At 34.3% G+C, this 15733-nt stretch overlaps 1 protein-coding gene across 1 annotated transcript; it reads left to right on the top strand.

The window, feature by feature from the left end:
* The first annotated feature begins 1295 nt into the window (after nucleotides 1-1295).
* On the top strand, nucleotides 1296-12393 carry LOC142617313 (nudix hydrolase 7-like). Its single transcript, XM_075790100.1, has 9 exons — nucleotides 1296-1478; nucleotides 9141-9358; nucleotides 9473-9538; nucleotides 9822-9959; nucleotides 10549-10626; nucleotides 10715-10765; nucleotides 10874-10908; nucleotides 11179-11287; nucleotides 11935-12393. The coding sequence occupies exons 1-9, from the start codon at nucleotides 1355-1357 to the stop codon at nucleotides 12142-12144; spliced, it is 1029 nt and encodes a 342-aa protein (XP_075646215.1). The 5' UTR covers nucleotides 1296-1354; the 3' UTR covers nucleotides 12145-12393.
* Nucleotides 12394-15733: the final 3340 nt, after the last annotated feature.

The following is a 15733-nucleotide window of genomic DNA, read 5'->3' as shown; positions in this document are numbered from 1 at the left end:
ATTTTTGACTTAGCTCATCACAAGTCCAAAATTAAGGGTTGTTATTGAGTAGTTTGAGAGGATATTTCATCCCTTTCACATAAAGGTAGGCCTCATGGTAGATGGAGGCCACCTTCGTGTAAGAGGGAGGAAGTATACTCCTAAATTGCCTAATAATTCTCTCAAAATTAATGACCCAATTTCCGGGTAATTTCTACTAGAACCCAATTATAGCCTGAATCTTAGTGGATCAGTGGAGATGATCTACTTCTTTTTTATTTTTAACTTGATCCAGATGCGTGTTTGGTTTTATTGGATGTCGTTACTCGTTACGGTTTGGTTTATCTAGGTAAGCTGTAAGGGCGTGGTTAGATTTTACTTTTTAGTGGATGTGGTTGCAATTTATTGCCGGTATTTTCAAGTAATTAACGCATAAAATTCTATGATTTTTTTTTTTTTAAAAAAGAAGAAAACTAAAAAGGTATTAGTGAATCATTGAATAATAATTTTATTAATCTCATCAATTCAGATAAAAATTTTGACAGTTGAAAATTTATATCAAAACTCAATAAATAAAAAATATATATATAAAAATAACTACTTACTAACACATCCACATTTTTCATTATTAAAAATGTACTTATTTTTGTTGCTATATATCTTACATTTATTGAATATTAATACCAACAGGTGCAATGTCCTCTCATGCAACGCAACACTGTTCTTCTCTGACTTTTTGTTTTACCTTTGAAATAGTCAAAATGGAACTCAAACTTTTTGTTCCCCTTCCCAGTCTCCAAAGCTTAAAGTTTTTTTTTTTTTTTTGGTAAAGAACCGAAGCTTAAAGTTAAACATAGATGAAATGGTCCATTCAATCACAAAATTATTTTATTAAATTCATCTTCAATTCATAACAAAATTAAATATAAAATTATTTTTTAGAAAGAAATTAAATATAAACCTGAGTCCACCAGGAATTGACAAGTTAAATTTTTATCTATTAATTTTAGAATGTTTTACTATTTACTGGAAGAACAATATATAAGAAGTTACAATAATTTATATTTTAATTAAAATGGTAATGCCACGGGAATCCTATATATATATAATGAGATGCATGTGATATGTCAGGTAAACGAAGAAGACGTGTCAAGATCACAACTTTAAACGTAGTGTTTGGTTCATTAATATTCTTGACTTTCTTCTTGGAACTTGTAGTGCAAACAGCTGGTCTTTTCGATTCAAAGTCTGCAGGCAGGGAAATTGTCCTCTGGGTTCTGAGTTATATAATCAGCTACTGGTAGATGCCTTTCTGATTCAGATTTGGTTTGAAACGTTAGAAGTTAAAAGCTGTACGATTACAATTCTTTTACTTATGCAGAGGTCAAGAGTCTCAGCCATCAATTTGTTGTATTTATTTCTTTCAACTAACAAGAAGACCCTTCAAGCTTCTTCATTTGCGGCAGCATCCCTTCCGCTTCCAAAGAGGCCTTTTCTTGGTATGTCATATTATCTTCCTTGTCCTTATAATACTGTGTCTTTATACTGTTGCATTCATGGTTGGGTTGGGTGGTATCCAAAATACTACTCAAGCTACGGTTTAAAAAAAAAAAAAAAAAAAAAAATAGTTACGACAATGAGAGGAAATGATTCGTAATTACAACCAGTTCTCCTTAAAATGAGAACTCTTGCCTAGTTAGAGTTTGGTCATAGTTTGGGCCTTCAAGGCTTAACATGAAAACTTTAACACTAAAGAATATAATGTATAGAATATAATTAATAGAAGTAAATATTGATCTCTTTATTGTTTCTATGTTTGAAAGGATGCAATAGAAAGTAATTTTGTCTGGAGTTGGATGGAAAGTAATGGAAATATCTTTATAAAAACATATTACGCCATTTCTATTCATATCTATACTCTATATATAAAGTCTAAATGATAAGCAGTTTTGTTGAGTTAATTGAATAAGTAATTACTCTCGGAATATAGAAAATGATATTTTTTCATCTCATATTTATATAGGAGTTTACTCATTAAATTTATAACGAAGTCTATCATGAATATGAAAAGAGAAAATATCATTTTTTGGTACTGCAGAAGTACCTATAAATTTTCGTAATTGGATAGCTGTTTCGTGGAGCAAGGCAGTTTTGTCCATAAACTAAAATCAAGTTCGACTGTTTTTGTAATGGTTTTGTCATTTTATGAGCACCCAGGGGTTGTTTTATTTAGGATTGGTAAGAATACTATTCTGTCTATTGATAAAATTAAGCTTTACAAAACATGTTAGGAGTATTTGGTCTTTTCAGTTGTTTTGTAAGGTCAACTACAATAAATTTTTTTTTTTGAAACAGAAGCATATCATTCAATTAATCAGAAAAATTAGCATCTTGGTACAAAGCTTCTCTAGCTATTGGAGGAACATCTTCCATCCAATACATATCCTCAATAATATTCCTAGCAAATTGAGCTAATACATGAGCTACCCGATTCCCTCCTCTCCTAATACAATCAATCCTTACCAAATGTAAATTTCTAATCAAGTGTTGAATATCCCCAACCACATTCCCAAGCATTGACCGATCAATCTTCAGAGTTGAAATAGCTTTCATGGCAGAACTGTTATCTCCTTCAATAACTAATTCAGAGAAGCCCGCATCCACCGCAAACTCAATAGCTTTTCTACATGCAAGTAGTTTAGCTTCCTCGCTGCAAAACACTTCCGGACCCTTAGCTGCCGTGGCTGCCATAACCTCACCTTTCTCATTTCATATAATTGCACCATATCCGGATCTGTTGAGGCTTGAGAACACCACTGCATCAAAATTAAGCTTGAAGACCGACTGTGGAGGAGGCTGCCAGGTATCTCGAGCCGGCTGCATCACTTATTCAGTTCCCATATGTTGTTGTGCAGTCTGAAACTTCTTTATTAGCTCTCTTGCTCAATTGATCAACCATCCCGGATCATGGAACTTCCCTCCATGTACAACCCGGTTTCTTTGATTCCAAATCAGCCAAGCTTGGACCAACACATCCTCCATGTCTTGTAACTTAACCCGATCCATCAAGTATTCCATTAAGTGAATCAAATCAGCCAAACCTGAGACCCCTTTTTGCAGAATTTTCAAGCTACCAGACCACACATCCTTGGCCGCCTCACATTCCCACAGAGCATGGATAGTTGACTCCGAAAATCTCATACATATAGGACACATCGCATCATCAATTATTTTTCGCTTTGACAAATTAAGTTTTGTTGGCAAGGTATCATTGCAAGCTCTCCACCCAAACACTTTAATCTTATTTGGAATCCAAAGCTTCCATAGGGCAGCCCAAACTCGTCTCCCACGCAGCCCCTTGAGCTCTCAGCTATATTTCCTCCTTGCAATACTTCCCTTTCCACCTTATATGCGGACTTGACAGTAAACAGCCCCTTTTTATGATGCAACCAGATTATAGTGTCTTCCACATCTCTTCGGCTTAGCTAGATTCTACAAATGGCTTCAGCATCCACTTGCTCAGACATGTCCATGATAAATTCAGCCCTCCAAGCATTCAACTCTTGATCAATTATTTCAGCCACAGTCACCTCTCGAACCTCACCCCTAACTGGAAACAAAGGCGCATTTGTTAGATAATTCGGTATCCATTTATCCCTTGAAACCCGAATGGAAAAGCCATTCCCAACTCTCCAACAACATCCTAATTTCAAAATAGGTAAAGCAGCTACAATACTCTTCCACACAAAAGAACAATTTGGGGACTCCTTGGCATCAAATAAATGAGTTCTAGGAAAATATCCAGCCTTAAGGCATTGATATAAAAAATTATCATCATGCAGCAACCTTCACCCTTGTTTAGCTAACATAGCTAAATTAAATGCCCTTAAATCCCTAAAACCCATTCCTCCATCCTTCTTTAATCTTGTTAGCTTTTCCCACCTTTAGTTTCCAATGAATTTTTCATTCATCCCCCACTTGCCCCCTCCAAAATTTAGCACGCATCACATCTAGTTCATCACATAGTTTTAAAGCGAGTTGAAATACACTCATGGTATATGTGGGAATAGACTAAGCAACTACTTTAATAAGTATCTCCTTACCAGCCCTAAACAACATCTTCCCTTTTCCGCCCTGCAATTTTTTCCAAATCCTATCCTTCAAGTATGAAAACGTATGATATTTAGTTCTCTCTACTAAGGTAGGCAACCCCAAATATGAATCAAATTGGTTTACCTCCTGAACTCCCAAGACCTTTAGAATATCTTGCTTCTGACTAGCTGAAGTGTTACTGCTAAAAAAGACCGAAGACTTCTCCAAGTTTATGCATCTTCCCAAAGTATTAGCATAGGTCTGAAGCACCTCAGAAATTACCTCCACTTCATTTTGTGTTGCCCTACAGAACAAAAGGGAGTCATATGCAAACAATAAGTTAGAAACTTTTGGTGCCCCTCTACAAATAGAAGCTCCATGAATTTTACCATCATTCTCTGCTTTTGCCAATAAAGATGTGAAACCCTCTGCACACAACATAAACAAGTATGGGGAATCTGTCAAGGAGACCCTTTTTCCCCTAGATGAAAGCACATTTCCATAAGGTTTTCCATTGAGTAGAATAGAGAATGATGTGGTGGTGACACAAGTCATCACTCTCTCAATCCACTTTTCTGGAAAACCCAACTTCTGCATTACTCCTTGTAAAAACAGCCATCCTAATCGATCATAAGCTTTGCTGACATCTAGCTTCAAAGCCAAAGAACCTGTCTTGCCTTTCTTCTTAACATGCATAGAATGCAAAGCCTCATATGCCACAATAACATTATTTGGAATAAGTCTACCTGACACAAATGCACTTTGGGTGGGAGAAATAATATCAGGAAGCACTTGTTTTAGCCTATTTGCAAGAACTTTAGAAATAATCTTATAGACAACAATACAAAGGCTCTGGATTCTTCACTTTAGGGATGAGCACAATATTGGTATAATTTAAATCAAGTAACATGACTCCATTATTCAAAAAATATAACATAGCATTCACAACATCTTAACCCATTATATGCTAGAATTTTTGATAAAACAAGGCATTCATACCATCAGGCCCAGGTGCCTTTGTTGGTCCCATCTGAAATACAGCTTCCTTGATTTCATCAGCAGTAAAATCCCCAGACAGCATATCTTGCATGGCTGGACTGACTTTGGGCATTCCTCCATTTGATTGCATGAAGCTACACAAAAAAGATTGTCAAAATAATCAACCGCTACCCTAGCTACATCCTCCATCTCTTCCACCCAATGCTCTTGTGAATTCATGATACCCTTAATATGATTCCTTCTTCGCCTTTGTGATGCTTTTGAATGGAAAAATTTAATGTTTTTATCCCCATGTTTCAACCATGCAACCCTAGATCGTTGTGCCCAGTAAATCTCCTGCTTTAACAAAAGATCATCCAATTTTTTACTAACCAAATATTCCTCCTTACTTTCCTCAGTAGTGTTAGCTCTATTAATTTTATCAAGTTGGTTTTGAAGGATTTTAATCTCTTTCTTCTCGGGTTTAGCCCTTGTATCTCCCCATGCCTTCAAATCATCCCCACAAGCCCTTATTTTCCCATGGATAGCTGCTAGACCCGCCTCCCCACTGCCTGACAAGCTCCAAGCTTGTTGAATCCGTGTCTCACAATCATCCCATAAAAGCCAGCTCTCCTCAAACTTAAAACCCCGATCAGCTCTTCTATGTTTCTTCCTAAACTTTTGAACTTGGATAGTAATAGGGATATGGTCCGAAGCATGAGGAAGAAGATGCACCACATTGCTAATTGGAAAATTATCTATCCACCCCCTTTGTTGCCATAGCTCTATCAAGTCTCAACTTGGTTTTTGCATCACCAAGTCTCTTGTTAGTCCAAGTAAATGGGTAGCCTTTATAACCTAGATCCTCCAATTGACAATTTTCCAAAGCTTTCCTAAATGCATTAATCTGAGCAGTATGGGGCTGCCTTGTGCTTCGCTTTTCCGAGGAATGGAGAATAGCATTAAAATCTCCAAAACATAACCAAGGACCCTCCACATAAGTCTTCAAATGTTCCAATAGCTTCCAAGACTTGAATTTTTGTTATGTCTCCGGCCAGCCATAAAAACCTATCATGAACCACACAAAGCCATCTTCTTCTGTTACCCTAGCTAAAACATGATTTGCAGTATAGTTAACGACCTCTAGCTTTATATCATCCTTCCATAAAAAAGCCAACCCTCCACCAGCATCCAAATGCTTAACAATAATTTTATTCTGAAAGGGTAAATTACCATACAGAGTATTAAAACCCTCCGTATCTAAATGTGTCTCCTTAAGAAAACACATAGTGGGAGCTTGTTCCCTCACTAATTTGTGAAGGCAATGGCCTGTCCAAGGGTTCCCAAGCCCTTGGCAGTTCTAACTTAGGATCCTCATTGCTCCCGGCAAGGGTGGCTTTCCACCCTCGCTGATATAATATTGTCAAGATCATCCCTACTCCCTACCCTTACACGTTTAGTTTCCCTACTGTCAAGAACCTCACGCTGCCCATCCTCCAATTTTGAATCATTGCTTCTTTTCCCACGGGTTGGTAACATGAAAGCCTTAGACAACCTTCCAAGCCCAAAATCCATTCAGTTAATCCTGGTCCAAGTGGATTTGGGCTTTAGATTGTTAGCCATGGCCTGACCCTCTTCTTGATTCAATCTGTTGCAAGCAGACCCACTCACCTCATCAGCAAACTCACCTGTTGCCACCTTATTTAATTCCAATCCAGCTAGCTGCTCCACATCATTATCTTGCAAGGCCGAACCTGGTGCTTTCCTACTAGAATTTCATGCTGTACGTAATCTTGTCTTTCCTTTTCCACATTATCATCTTCCTGAAAATTAGGCACATCCCCTAAAATCTCAGAACAAATCTCAATCGGCCTGCTAAGGTTTGTGTTCTCTAATCCCACCGCCGGTGATGCCACCCCCCTTGGACTATTACTTTTAGACTCCCCTAACACTTGCTCCCTTGCAACTTCAGCACTATCACTTATGTTTCTTAGTGAGAAAGATCATGGGCGCCTTCCCATGGCACGTAAAAAGTTCACATATTGATAATCAACCTCGCCTCCATTCTGAATGATAGCAAAGTGTGATGCATAGTGCTTCACTTCATGCCCTAACATACCACAGTAATGACAAAACAAAGGTAAACGTTCATACTTAAATGACACCCAAGTATGAATACCATCTGACCTAGCAATAAAACTTCCTCTCCGCAGGGGCTTCCCAATCGATAGTGCAACTTTGACTCACATAAAAAAATTAGGATCATCTTGCCTTTACTTCCATTCTACTTCCTCAACAATACTAATGTGACTACCAACTTCCTTTGCGACTTGAGGGGAAACCATATCAAATGGTGCACCCCAAATTTGAAGCCAGAGAGAAGCATGCTCCTTCTTCTTTAGTACAGAATCGTCGTTGGTCCTTCTTTTTATTTTCGCTTCTCTTTCTTACGCAATAGTTTTATGTTCCCCATAGTCATCCCTTTCTGTCACCTTTAAAGCAACAACAACTGATTATCAAAAGACCACGGACCATCTTGTACAATTCGAGCCATATCAAACTCCGAGTGAAACTTGAATTGAAAGAGATTCGGGCCTACCTCAATGATCTACAAATGATTTTCCAATCCTCGTGCCCTTCTCAACGTATTCTTTGCTGCTCTTTTATTAAACGGTTTACATGTTAAGAACTTCCCTATAAGACTCAAACTACAACTCTCCAAAGCCTCCAATCTGCCTTCATCAGATATGGGAATCACCTCCTTTTCATCAGATGTCAACTTCATATTACCCAAGCCAGCAGCAATGTCATCAGCCATAGCGTCAAAAACCAGAAATAAAGAGAAGAAAAATGATACCCTTAGACCTAGGTCAAGGGAGGGAGACACTCGTTTCACGAGAGAGAGAGAGCTCCATGGCAGGGAGAGCCTAGAGATTCGTCAACTACAATAAATTTGAAAGAGACGCAACAAACTACCTCTTCGTCTCATATAAAGTTTTTATTTAACAACACGCATTCCTTTACTGGTGGGAAATCCTACAACTTATCTTCAAATATATATATATATATATATATATATATATATATATATATATGGTCTTTGAATTATATATACTCATTAAATTATGGTCATTGAATAAAAAGAGTCATATATTATGTAATATATTAAAGTGAATGCTAAGATAAAATTCAATTTAAAATATAATTTTTTTTTTTGGAATCAAATTAGATTTTAATTGAGCTCCAATTTTGTGCTAAGTGTCATTTGAATTGTCATATATTGATGCCATGTGTCCTTATAATTGCCTAATAATTTCATGTTAAAGTACTCTTAATAATACTCTAATTTTGTTTTAGTTATATTTACATACAAAATCATTCATCTAAATCTTGAAATAGAAAGGTTTAATTCAATTTTTTTTAATCTTTTATATAATAATATAAATATATACAGCCCGTTACTAGATAGAAACTTTTTTATATATAATTGTGATTGTGTTTAATTATACTTATGCATATGTATGGTATAAGCTAGTTCTTAATGAAAGTGGGAAACATGCATTTAAGAGGGGAAAAAAAACGAAAGGGTTATTGTGGGAATTTTAAAATAATAATTAAAATGCATCTCATTTCCTCCCTCTTTTGGAGGGGTTAAAAAATGAGTTTATAAAAATATTCTTTACTTTTCATTCAATTTTATCCTATTCTCTCGATCAAAAAAGTTGAGCTGACTCATTTGCTAAGGTTGGATAGCTGTAAAAAGCTGTATTTACACTAAAAAACTAAAAGAAAGAGAAGCTAATAATCTAAACTTACCTTGGATGGAACATTTCGTAATATTTAATTCAAATCATATTTATTTAACACTCTAAGACTGTCTAAATCATTTTTGCTAGTGGGGCATAAGGGGTGTTTGTTTTCACCCACAATTTTATACTTTTCCTATTTGTCAAAAGGGGGTGTTTGTTTTCAAGATTTGGTAATATTCTTAGAGTCGTGTTTCTGACAAGTTGTTACTGTTAGATGAAGTCTTGAACTGAACTCAATGCATGACTTTCTTTTTTCCTTTCTTTTTCTTTTTATTTGTTCAGGTGATAGATTTTCATTCATGATCAAAAACATGTCGATTTTGACAAGCTCCATGTCAGTAGAAAAGCAATTCATGCCTGAAAATAGAGTTCAACAAGTTGAGCTACTAAATTCAATTAATGATTTACATGGAGGAGTTGTTGTGAACATTGAGCAGCCTATGGACTCTAGGGTCTTTTCACCATTGCTTAGAGCTTCAATATCACAATGGAGGCAACAGGTATATATAGTATGTTTTAATCTTATCAGTTTATCTCCTCACGTCCAATATCCACTTGATGTAGAAATTTCTGCTACCTCCTATTATGTTAAAAACTTGGGATGTAATTTGCAGGGCAAGAGAGGTGTCTGGATCAAATTGCCTATCGAACATGCAAATCTTGTTGAAGCTGCAGTTAAGGTAAGCACATTTATCCAATGTAGATTATACACTGGGTTAGCCCAGGAACTTATTTTGAATGTAGAAGTAAATATATTTGTGAGTAAATTTACAAGAAATTCTAAATTAAAATAAAGCTGATTAGATTAATGACAAATATAACCTGTTTATTTGCACAATTTTCATGACCATTACTATGAGAGTGGGAGCTTTCTGTACAAACAAATTGAAACTCTCTTACCTTTTCATTTACCATTGACAATAGGTATATAATTTCTAATAATCTTGTTTGCTCATTTTACAGGAAGGATTTAGGTATCACCATGCTGAACCAGATTACTTAATGCTTGTATGTTGGCTTCCTGAAACCACTGATACTATTCCTCAAAATGCTTCACATCGAGTAGGTGTTGGTGCTTTTGTCATGAACAATCAAAGAGAGGTAATTTTTTAAAATTAATTTCTGGCTTTCCCTTTTCCCTAACCATGACATCGAAAAGAAGCAATGATTTGGGAATTCCAGTTTTGCTCTAGCTTTTCCAACAGTTTTCATATATCTATATATATATATATATATATATATAAAATTTGAAAATTCAAAAGTAATAATGTTAATGGTTATTAGAAAAGAATTCACTACATAATTAAATGATTAAAATTTACTTTTCACGACTTGAGGAAATGGCTAATCACATCTATGGTATACTCCAAAAGGGCTAATTAAGTTAAAATTAGAACTATTCCTAATCATTATAGCCCGTATCAGCATAGTACATGCCTGATGTAGGACTCAACACATGTTCCCAAAACACACTTATATCCAATCCAAAGAATTCGGTGTATCACATTATTTATGTTTGAACTTCTTATAATTTATAAGTTGCTTTGTTTATACTTTATATATGCAAAACAACTTGCTCTGGTGTCTTTGACTTACCTATTCCAATACTTAAGTACCATAAATTGAATGGCTGTTCTGTAATGGGTTTATATATATATCTGACTACATAAATCGAATTATCTTATGGTAGGTGCTTGTAGTTCAGGAGAATAGTGGCAAATTCAAAGGAACAGGCGTGTGGAAGCTTCCTACCGGGGTTGTTAATGAAGTGAGTACACCTTGAGTGCAATTCTATACATATTCTTTAGAAACTTTTAGAAAATGTTTCAATCTGTATTGAAATTTTCCATATGCAGGGCGAGGACCTTTGTACATCTGTAATTAGGGAAGTGAAAGAAGAGACAGGAGTAAGTGATAAAAACACAATTTGTGGACTTAAATGAGTATGATATTTACATGTGTAGGTTCAAACATGAAACAGTAAATCTAAGACTTTTGCTTTTATTTTGTTTCAGGTTGAAACAGAATTTGTTGAAGTTTTAGCATTCAGGTTAGAAAGTTTCCTGTTACTATCTAATTCACCTGCATTTGAAGATGTTATTGTTTAGATGTGTGAATAGTCTTCCCTGTAAAAGCAAGTCTACTGATATTGCATTCTGAAAAATTTATTGGAACTTGTTACACTAAAAGTTAATGTTATTATATGTTTAGCGAAAGGTTAATGTTATTATATTAATTGTTTTTAATAAAATTGCATTTTCCCTAATCTAATTTTTTAAGTTTTGGCTTCATTCTAATATCTCTCTCACACACAATACAGGCAAAGCCACAAGTCATTCTTTGGCAAATCAGATTTGCTTTTTATTTGCATGTTACAACCACGTACCTTTGACATTGAGAAGCAGGATTTAGAGATTGAAGCAGCACAGGTACTTTTTGATAGCAATACTTTTTGCTTGGCATCAACTTAAATTAGAGATTTGAGTATAAAATTGCATTAGTTTGTAACTTTTGTTAGGCAAAACAATGTTGGACAAGTTACATTGTGGAAATAGGCATTCAGAATAATATATTCTTTTCCAGCATATAGTGTAGTCAAGTTATAGTTGATAAGTCCTATAGGGAACTTTTTAATTGTGCTTATTCTTAATTCAAGATATTTTCTTAACTCTATTTATTTACGGCTGAGACTAGCATAAACTATTTCTCATCCCCCATTCTTGAAATCCTCCTCCCATTCATGTATCATTGAGGCAATTTTCCTTTTTAATTTAAACTTGAAACACATTTAGAGCCAATGTAAAACTATAAGAGATGAAAATACCTCCTTTTCTTGACCATTTGGTGGCGGAAGACATTACCTTGTCTTGTCTGTCTACTTTATTGCGCTTTTGATTTAGTAGGAATAAAGTGGCTTATCTCCTATTTTCCCATTTTGATTTGGAATGGCATAACTTAATATTGAGCAATGGAAATTAAAGAAAGTTTTGACTCCTATTAGGCCTTCTATAATCACTGAACTATGGCAAATGGCTTTTTATTTTTTATTTATTTATTTATTTTTTCCATTCTTTAGTGGATGCCGATTGAAGACTATGCAGCCCAACCTTTTATCCAAAAACAAGAGCTCTTCAATTTTGTTGCCAAAATATGCTTATCAAAGTCAGATAGGAACTATGTTGGTTTTTCTCCTCTGGCTACAACTACAGCCTCTGGCAAAACAAGTTACCTCTACTTCAACAATCAGAATATGAAACACCTTGTAACTTCTGATAATCAGCAGTAGAAATTCTGATGTGATGTGTACAAAAACACCATATAATATTTGCATGAGTTGTGACAATTACAACTCTAAGATAGAAACACCCCCCCCCCCCCCCCTTTTTTTTTTTTATAAACTAAATACTGTGACAATTACATTTCTTTGTAGTCTTATACCTCAAAAAGTAATTCTCTTTACATCATAGTGAGTCAGCAAAGATGTAATTTGATATATATTTATGCAAAGTGTGTTAATAAAGATTCAATTTATGTTCGTTTATGCCCTATATCTTGCAATGTGCAGTACACAATACATTCAATTTTATGCCACTAAAAAAATATTGTATAATTTTTTTTAGGACTCTATTTGACACATTGACAAGAAAACTAATAGAACTAGATGGAGGGACTAATTGCGGTCTTTTTTTTTTTTTTTTTTTATTAAATATTTTAAAGATTAGAAACGCTCATTTGAAACATAATAGGCTAACTTAATATATAAGGTTGAATCTCTCTCTCTCTCTCTCTCTCTCTCTCTCTCTCTCTATATATATATATATATATATATATATATATATATATATTTTTTTTTTTTATTTATACAAGATAGAATTCTACTCTAACCTAATTTAAGTGTATATGTGTGTGAAGCTCCCTCCTGGAGACTCCTGGAGACTTGAACCTTGGCCCTTGCTCCCCCACACCCCACAAACACTTATAATTGTGGAGTATCCATCGCACCAAGGGTGTGCGGTGGTAAAACATAAGGAGCATATAAACTTAGGAACCAATAGTTGCCTTCTCTCCCTCTCTTTGCCCACCCCTCTCTCTCTCTCTTTCAATTAGATTACCTTTTAGGCATTGTTCTAAAAAGTAGACAATTTAATATTACTTTGGTTTTAAAGTATTAGCTATAGAGTTTTTGTTACACAGAGCTTTAACTAAAATCCATTTAGTGTTTTAAATATTTAACAAATTATAGTTAACAGTGTTTTAAAACTCTAAATTTAAAGTATGAATTGTAATTATAGAGTTTTTCTTTAAAAAAAAAAAAAAACTTGTTATTAAAAAAGCTCCAAGAGTTTTATGAGGCTTAAATACCATTTTCCCCACTTTTACCAAACACCATTTTCTTTTCTTTTTTCCTAAAAGCACTTTAGTGCTCTTAAATCCCTGTTTTGCAAGCCATATCGTACACAATAGACCTAGCAATATTGGATTTACTACAAAAAATTGGGTATATAGTGGCGTTCATGAAATGCCATTAGAAGTTTTAAAAACGCCATTATAGGTCCTTTTGGGCTATAGTGGTGTTTTCTATAGTGGCGTTCATGAACGTCACTATTATATCGTGACTATAGATACATAGTGGCATTTATAAAACGCTGCTTTATGCCAATGTTTAAAAAAAAAAAAAAAAAAGAAGGCTATAGCAATGTTTTAAAACGCCACTATAGGCTGCTGTAGACCCTTTTTATATATATATATATATATATATATATATTTTTTTTTTTTTAAATTGTGCACCGTTTCAAAATGTCACTATAGCCAAAAACCATTAACAAAAAAAATTTTGATTACTAAAAATTAATTTTTGGTAATGAAAAGTTTTTTTTTTCTTTAAATTTGAAAGCATAAAATATTGATTATCCCTTTTTCATAATTTTCAAAATTTAATATAAATTAAATAAATTTTAAAATTTATGAAACATAAAATTAAATGCTTTAAAATTTTAAAAATTCCATAAACAAATAAAAATAAAAATAAAACAACAATAATAGATTTAAATAGACAAAAATTTGAAGAACTAGAAAAATCAAACACAGCATTGTTCCCTAGTAGCAAAGTAGTTGCCTTGAAGAAAGTTCATCACTTACAAGTTGAGGATCCAAATTTTGAAGGGATTGGTCCAATGAAGTTGTTATGGTAGTGTATACAAAGCATTAGCAACAAAGTAGTTGCCTTGAAGAAACTTCGTTGCTTAGAAGTTGAGGATCAAAATTTTGACAAGAGTTTCAAGAATGAGGTTAAAATGCAATAAAAATCCGACATCAAAACATTGTGAAGCTACATGACTATTGTTTGCATAAAAGATGCATGTTTTTGGTCTATGAGTTCATGGAAAGGGGAAGCCTATTTTGTGCCCTAAGCAATGATCTTGAGGCCGTGGAATTGGATTGGGCCAAGAGAGCAAACATCATCAAAGTCATAGCGCATGCCTTATCTTACATGCATCATGAATGCATCCCAATAATTGTTCATCAAGATATAAGTAGCAACAATATTTTGTTAAACTTTAAGTTAGAGGCGTTCGTTTATGATTTTGGCACGACTAGACTTCTTGATCTGAATTCTTTCAGTCAAACTTTAATTGCTGGGACTTATGGTTATATTGCTCCAAGTGAATTATATATAATTTTTGTAATACTCCTAGCTATAATTTTTGTAATACTCATGCTAGTTAATTAGAAACAATTACTTTTATGATCGAAGTTTTCTGCACTAGCAAGTTTTGTCCAAATGTCCATAAAGAAAAGTTTTAAAAAAAAAAAAATTTGATTAAAGATAAACAAACCATCTTACATTTTTTTCATACCTATTTTTTTTCCATTATTTGTAGAATTGGCCTATACTATGAACATGACTGGGGAAAAAAAAAAAAAGTGGTGTATAGCTGTGGAGTGGTGGCATTAGAAATATTAATGGGTAGACATCCAGCCAACTCTTGACATCATTATCATCATCTCAGAGTGTGATGCTAAATGAAATATTAGACAAGCGTCTCCCACCTTTGAATCGCTTGGTAGCGCAAGATGTTTTTCTTGTTGCTACAATTTCATTTGCTTGCTTATGAACTAAGCCAAAGTCTAGGCTAACAGTGAAATGGGTGTCCCAACAATTTCTTTCTCACAAGAAACCAATAATGAAGTCCTTACAAGAGTGGAAAATAAATTAATGCGGTGATTTATTGACAAGTGGAGAAAACCTCTCGCAAGGCAAAAATCCCACCGGGAGAATTTAAGGTCACCACTCCCAAGAATTCAATAATCAATAATCAAGTGGTTACAAGTATAAGAAATTTTACCACTACCATAGCCTATTTCAAAATACCAACCTACAATTGAACCTTTGCTCCAATACCCAATTGGACTTGATCTTGTAGTAGCTTTCTTTCCTTTGTTGCATAAATCTCCAATCTATAACTAACTCATTTACACGGATCTTAGTACGTGACTAACTCTAGCAATTTGAATGATTATTGTTGGCTACAAAGTTCTTCAGTTAATAAACGATGAAGATCAGGAAACACTTGGTTGCAAAATCCTACAGCGGCATAAACGCAGTTGTTTCACACAGAGTATATGAGTTTTAGGTATCTATTGTTTGTTAATTATGACTTTTAAAATAAGTCGTATTTATGACTAGAGTTGTAAGAAGAGAAACCCTAATCAATCAAGTCATCATGGGCCGAATTTCAAATCTGAAAATTCTGAAATTGTAGATCTCGATATATCAAGCTTGTGTCGAGCTTCTCCATTAATCTTCGATAGCAGCATCTGTCTTTATCCAGCTTTTGTTGAGACTTAATAAAATATCTTTACTTCATTTCTTT

Source organism: Castanea sativa, chromosome 11 (assembly GCF_040712315.1).
Source record: "Castanea sativa cultivar Marrone di Chiusa Pesio chromosome 11, ASM4071231v1".
NCBI classification, from domain to species: Eukaryota; Viridiplantae; Streptophyta; class Magnoliopsida; order Fagales; family Fagaceae; genus Castanea; species Castanea sativa.
Note: the sequence above shows the minus strand (reverse complement) of the source record. Positions and strands in the feature narration are given on the sequence as shown.

Bases quoted from the DNA above. Each gene is read 5' to 3' on its own strand.
- LOC142617313 (XM_075790100.1), top strand. From the start codon at position 1,355: ATGCAGAGGTCAAGAGTCTCAGCCATCAATTTGTTGTATTTATTTCTT. The intron at 10,766-10,873 runs GTAAGTGATAAA...ATTTTGTTTCAG, and splicing joins AAGTGAAAGAAGAGACAGGA to GTTGAAACAGAATTTGTTGA. The intron at 11,288-11,934 runs GTACTTTTTGAT...TCCATTCTTTAG, and splicing joins TAGAGATTGAAGCAGCACAG to TGGATGCCGATTGAAGACTA.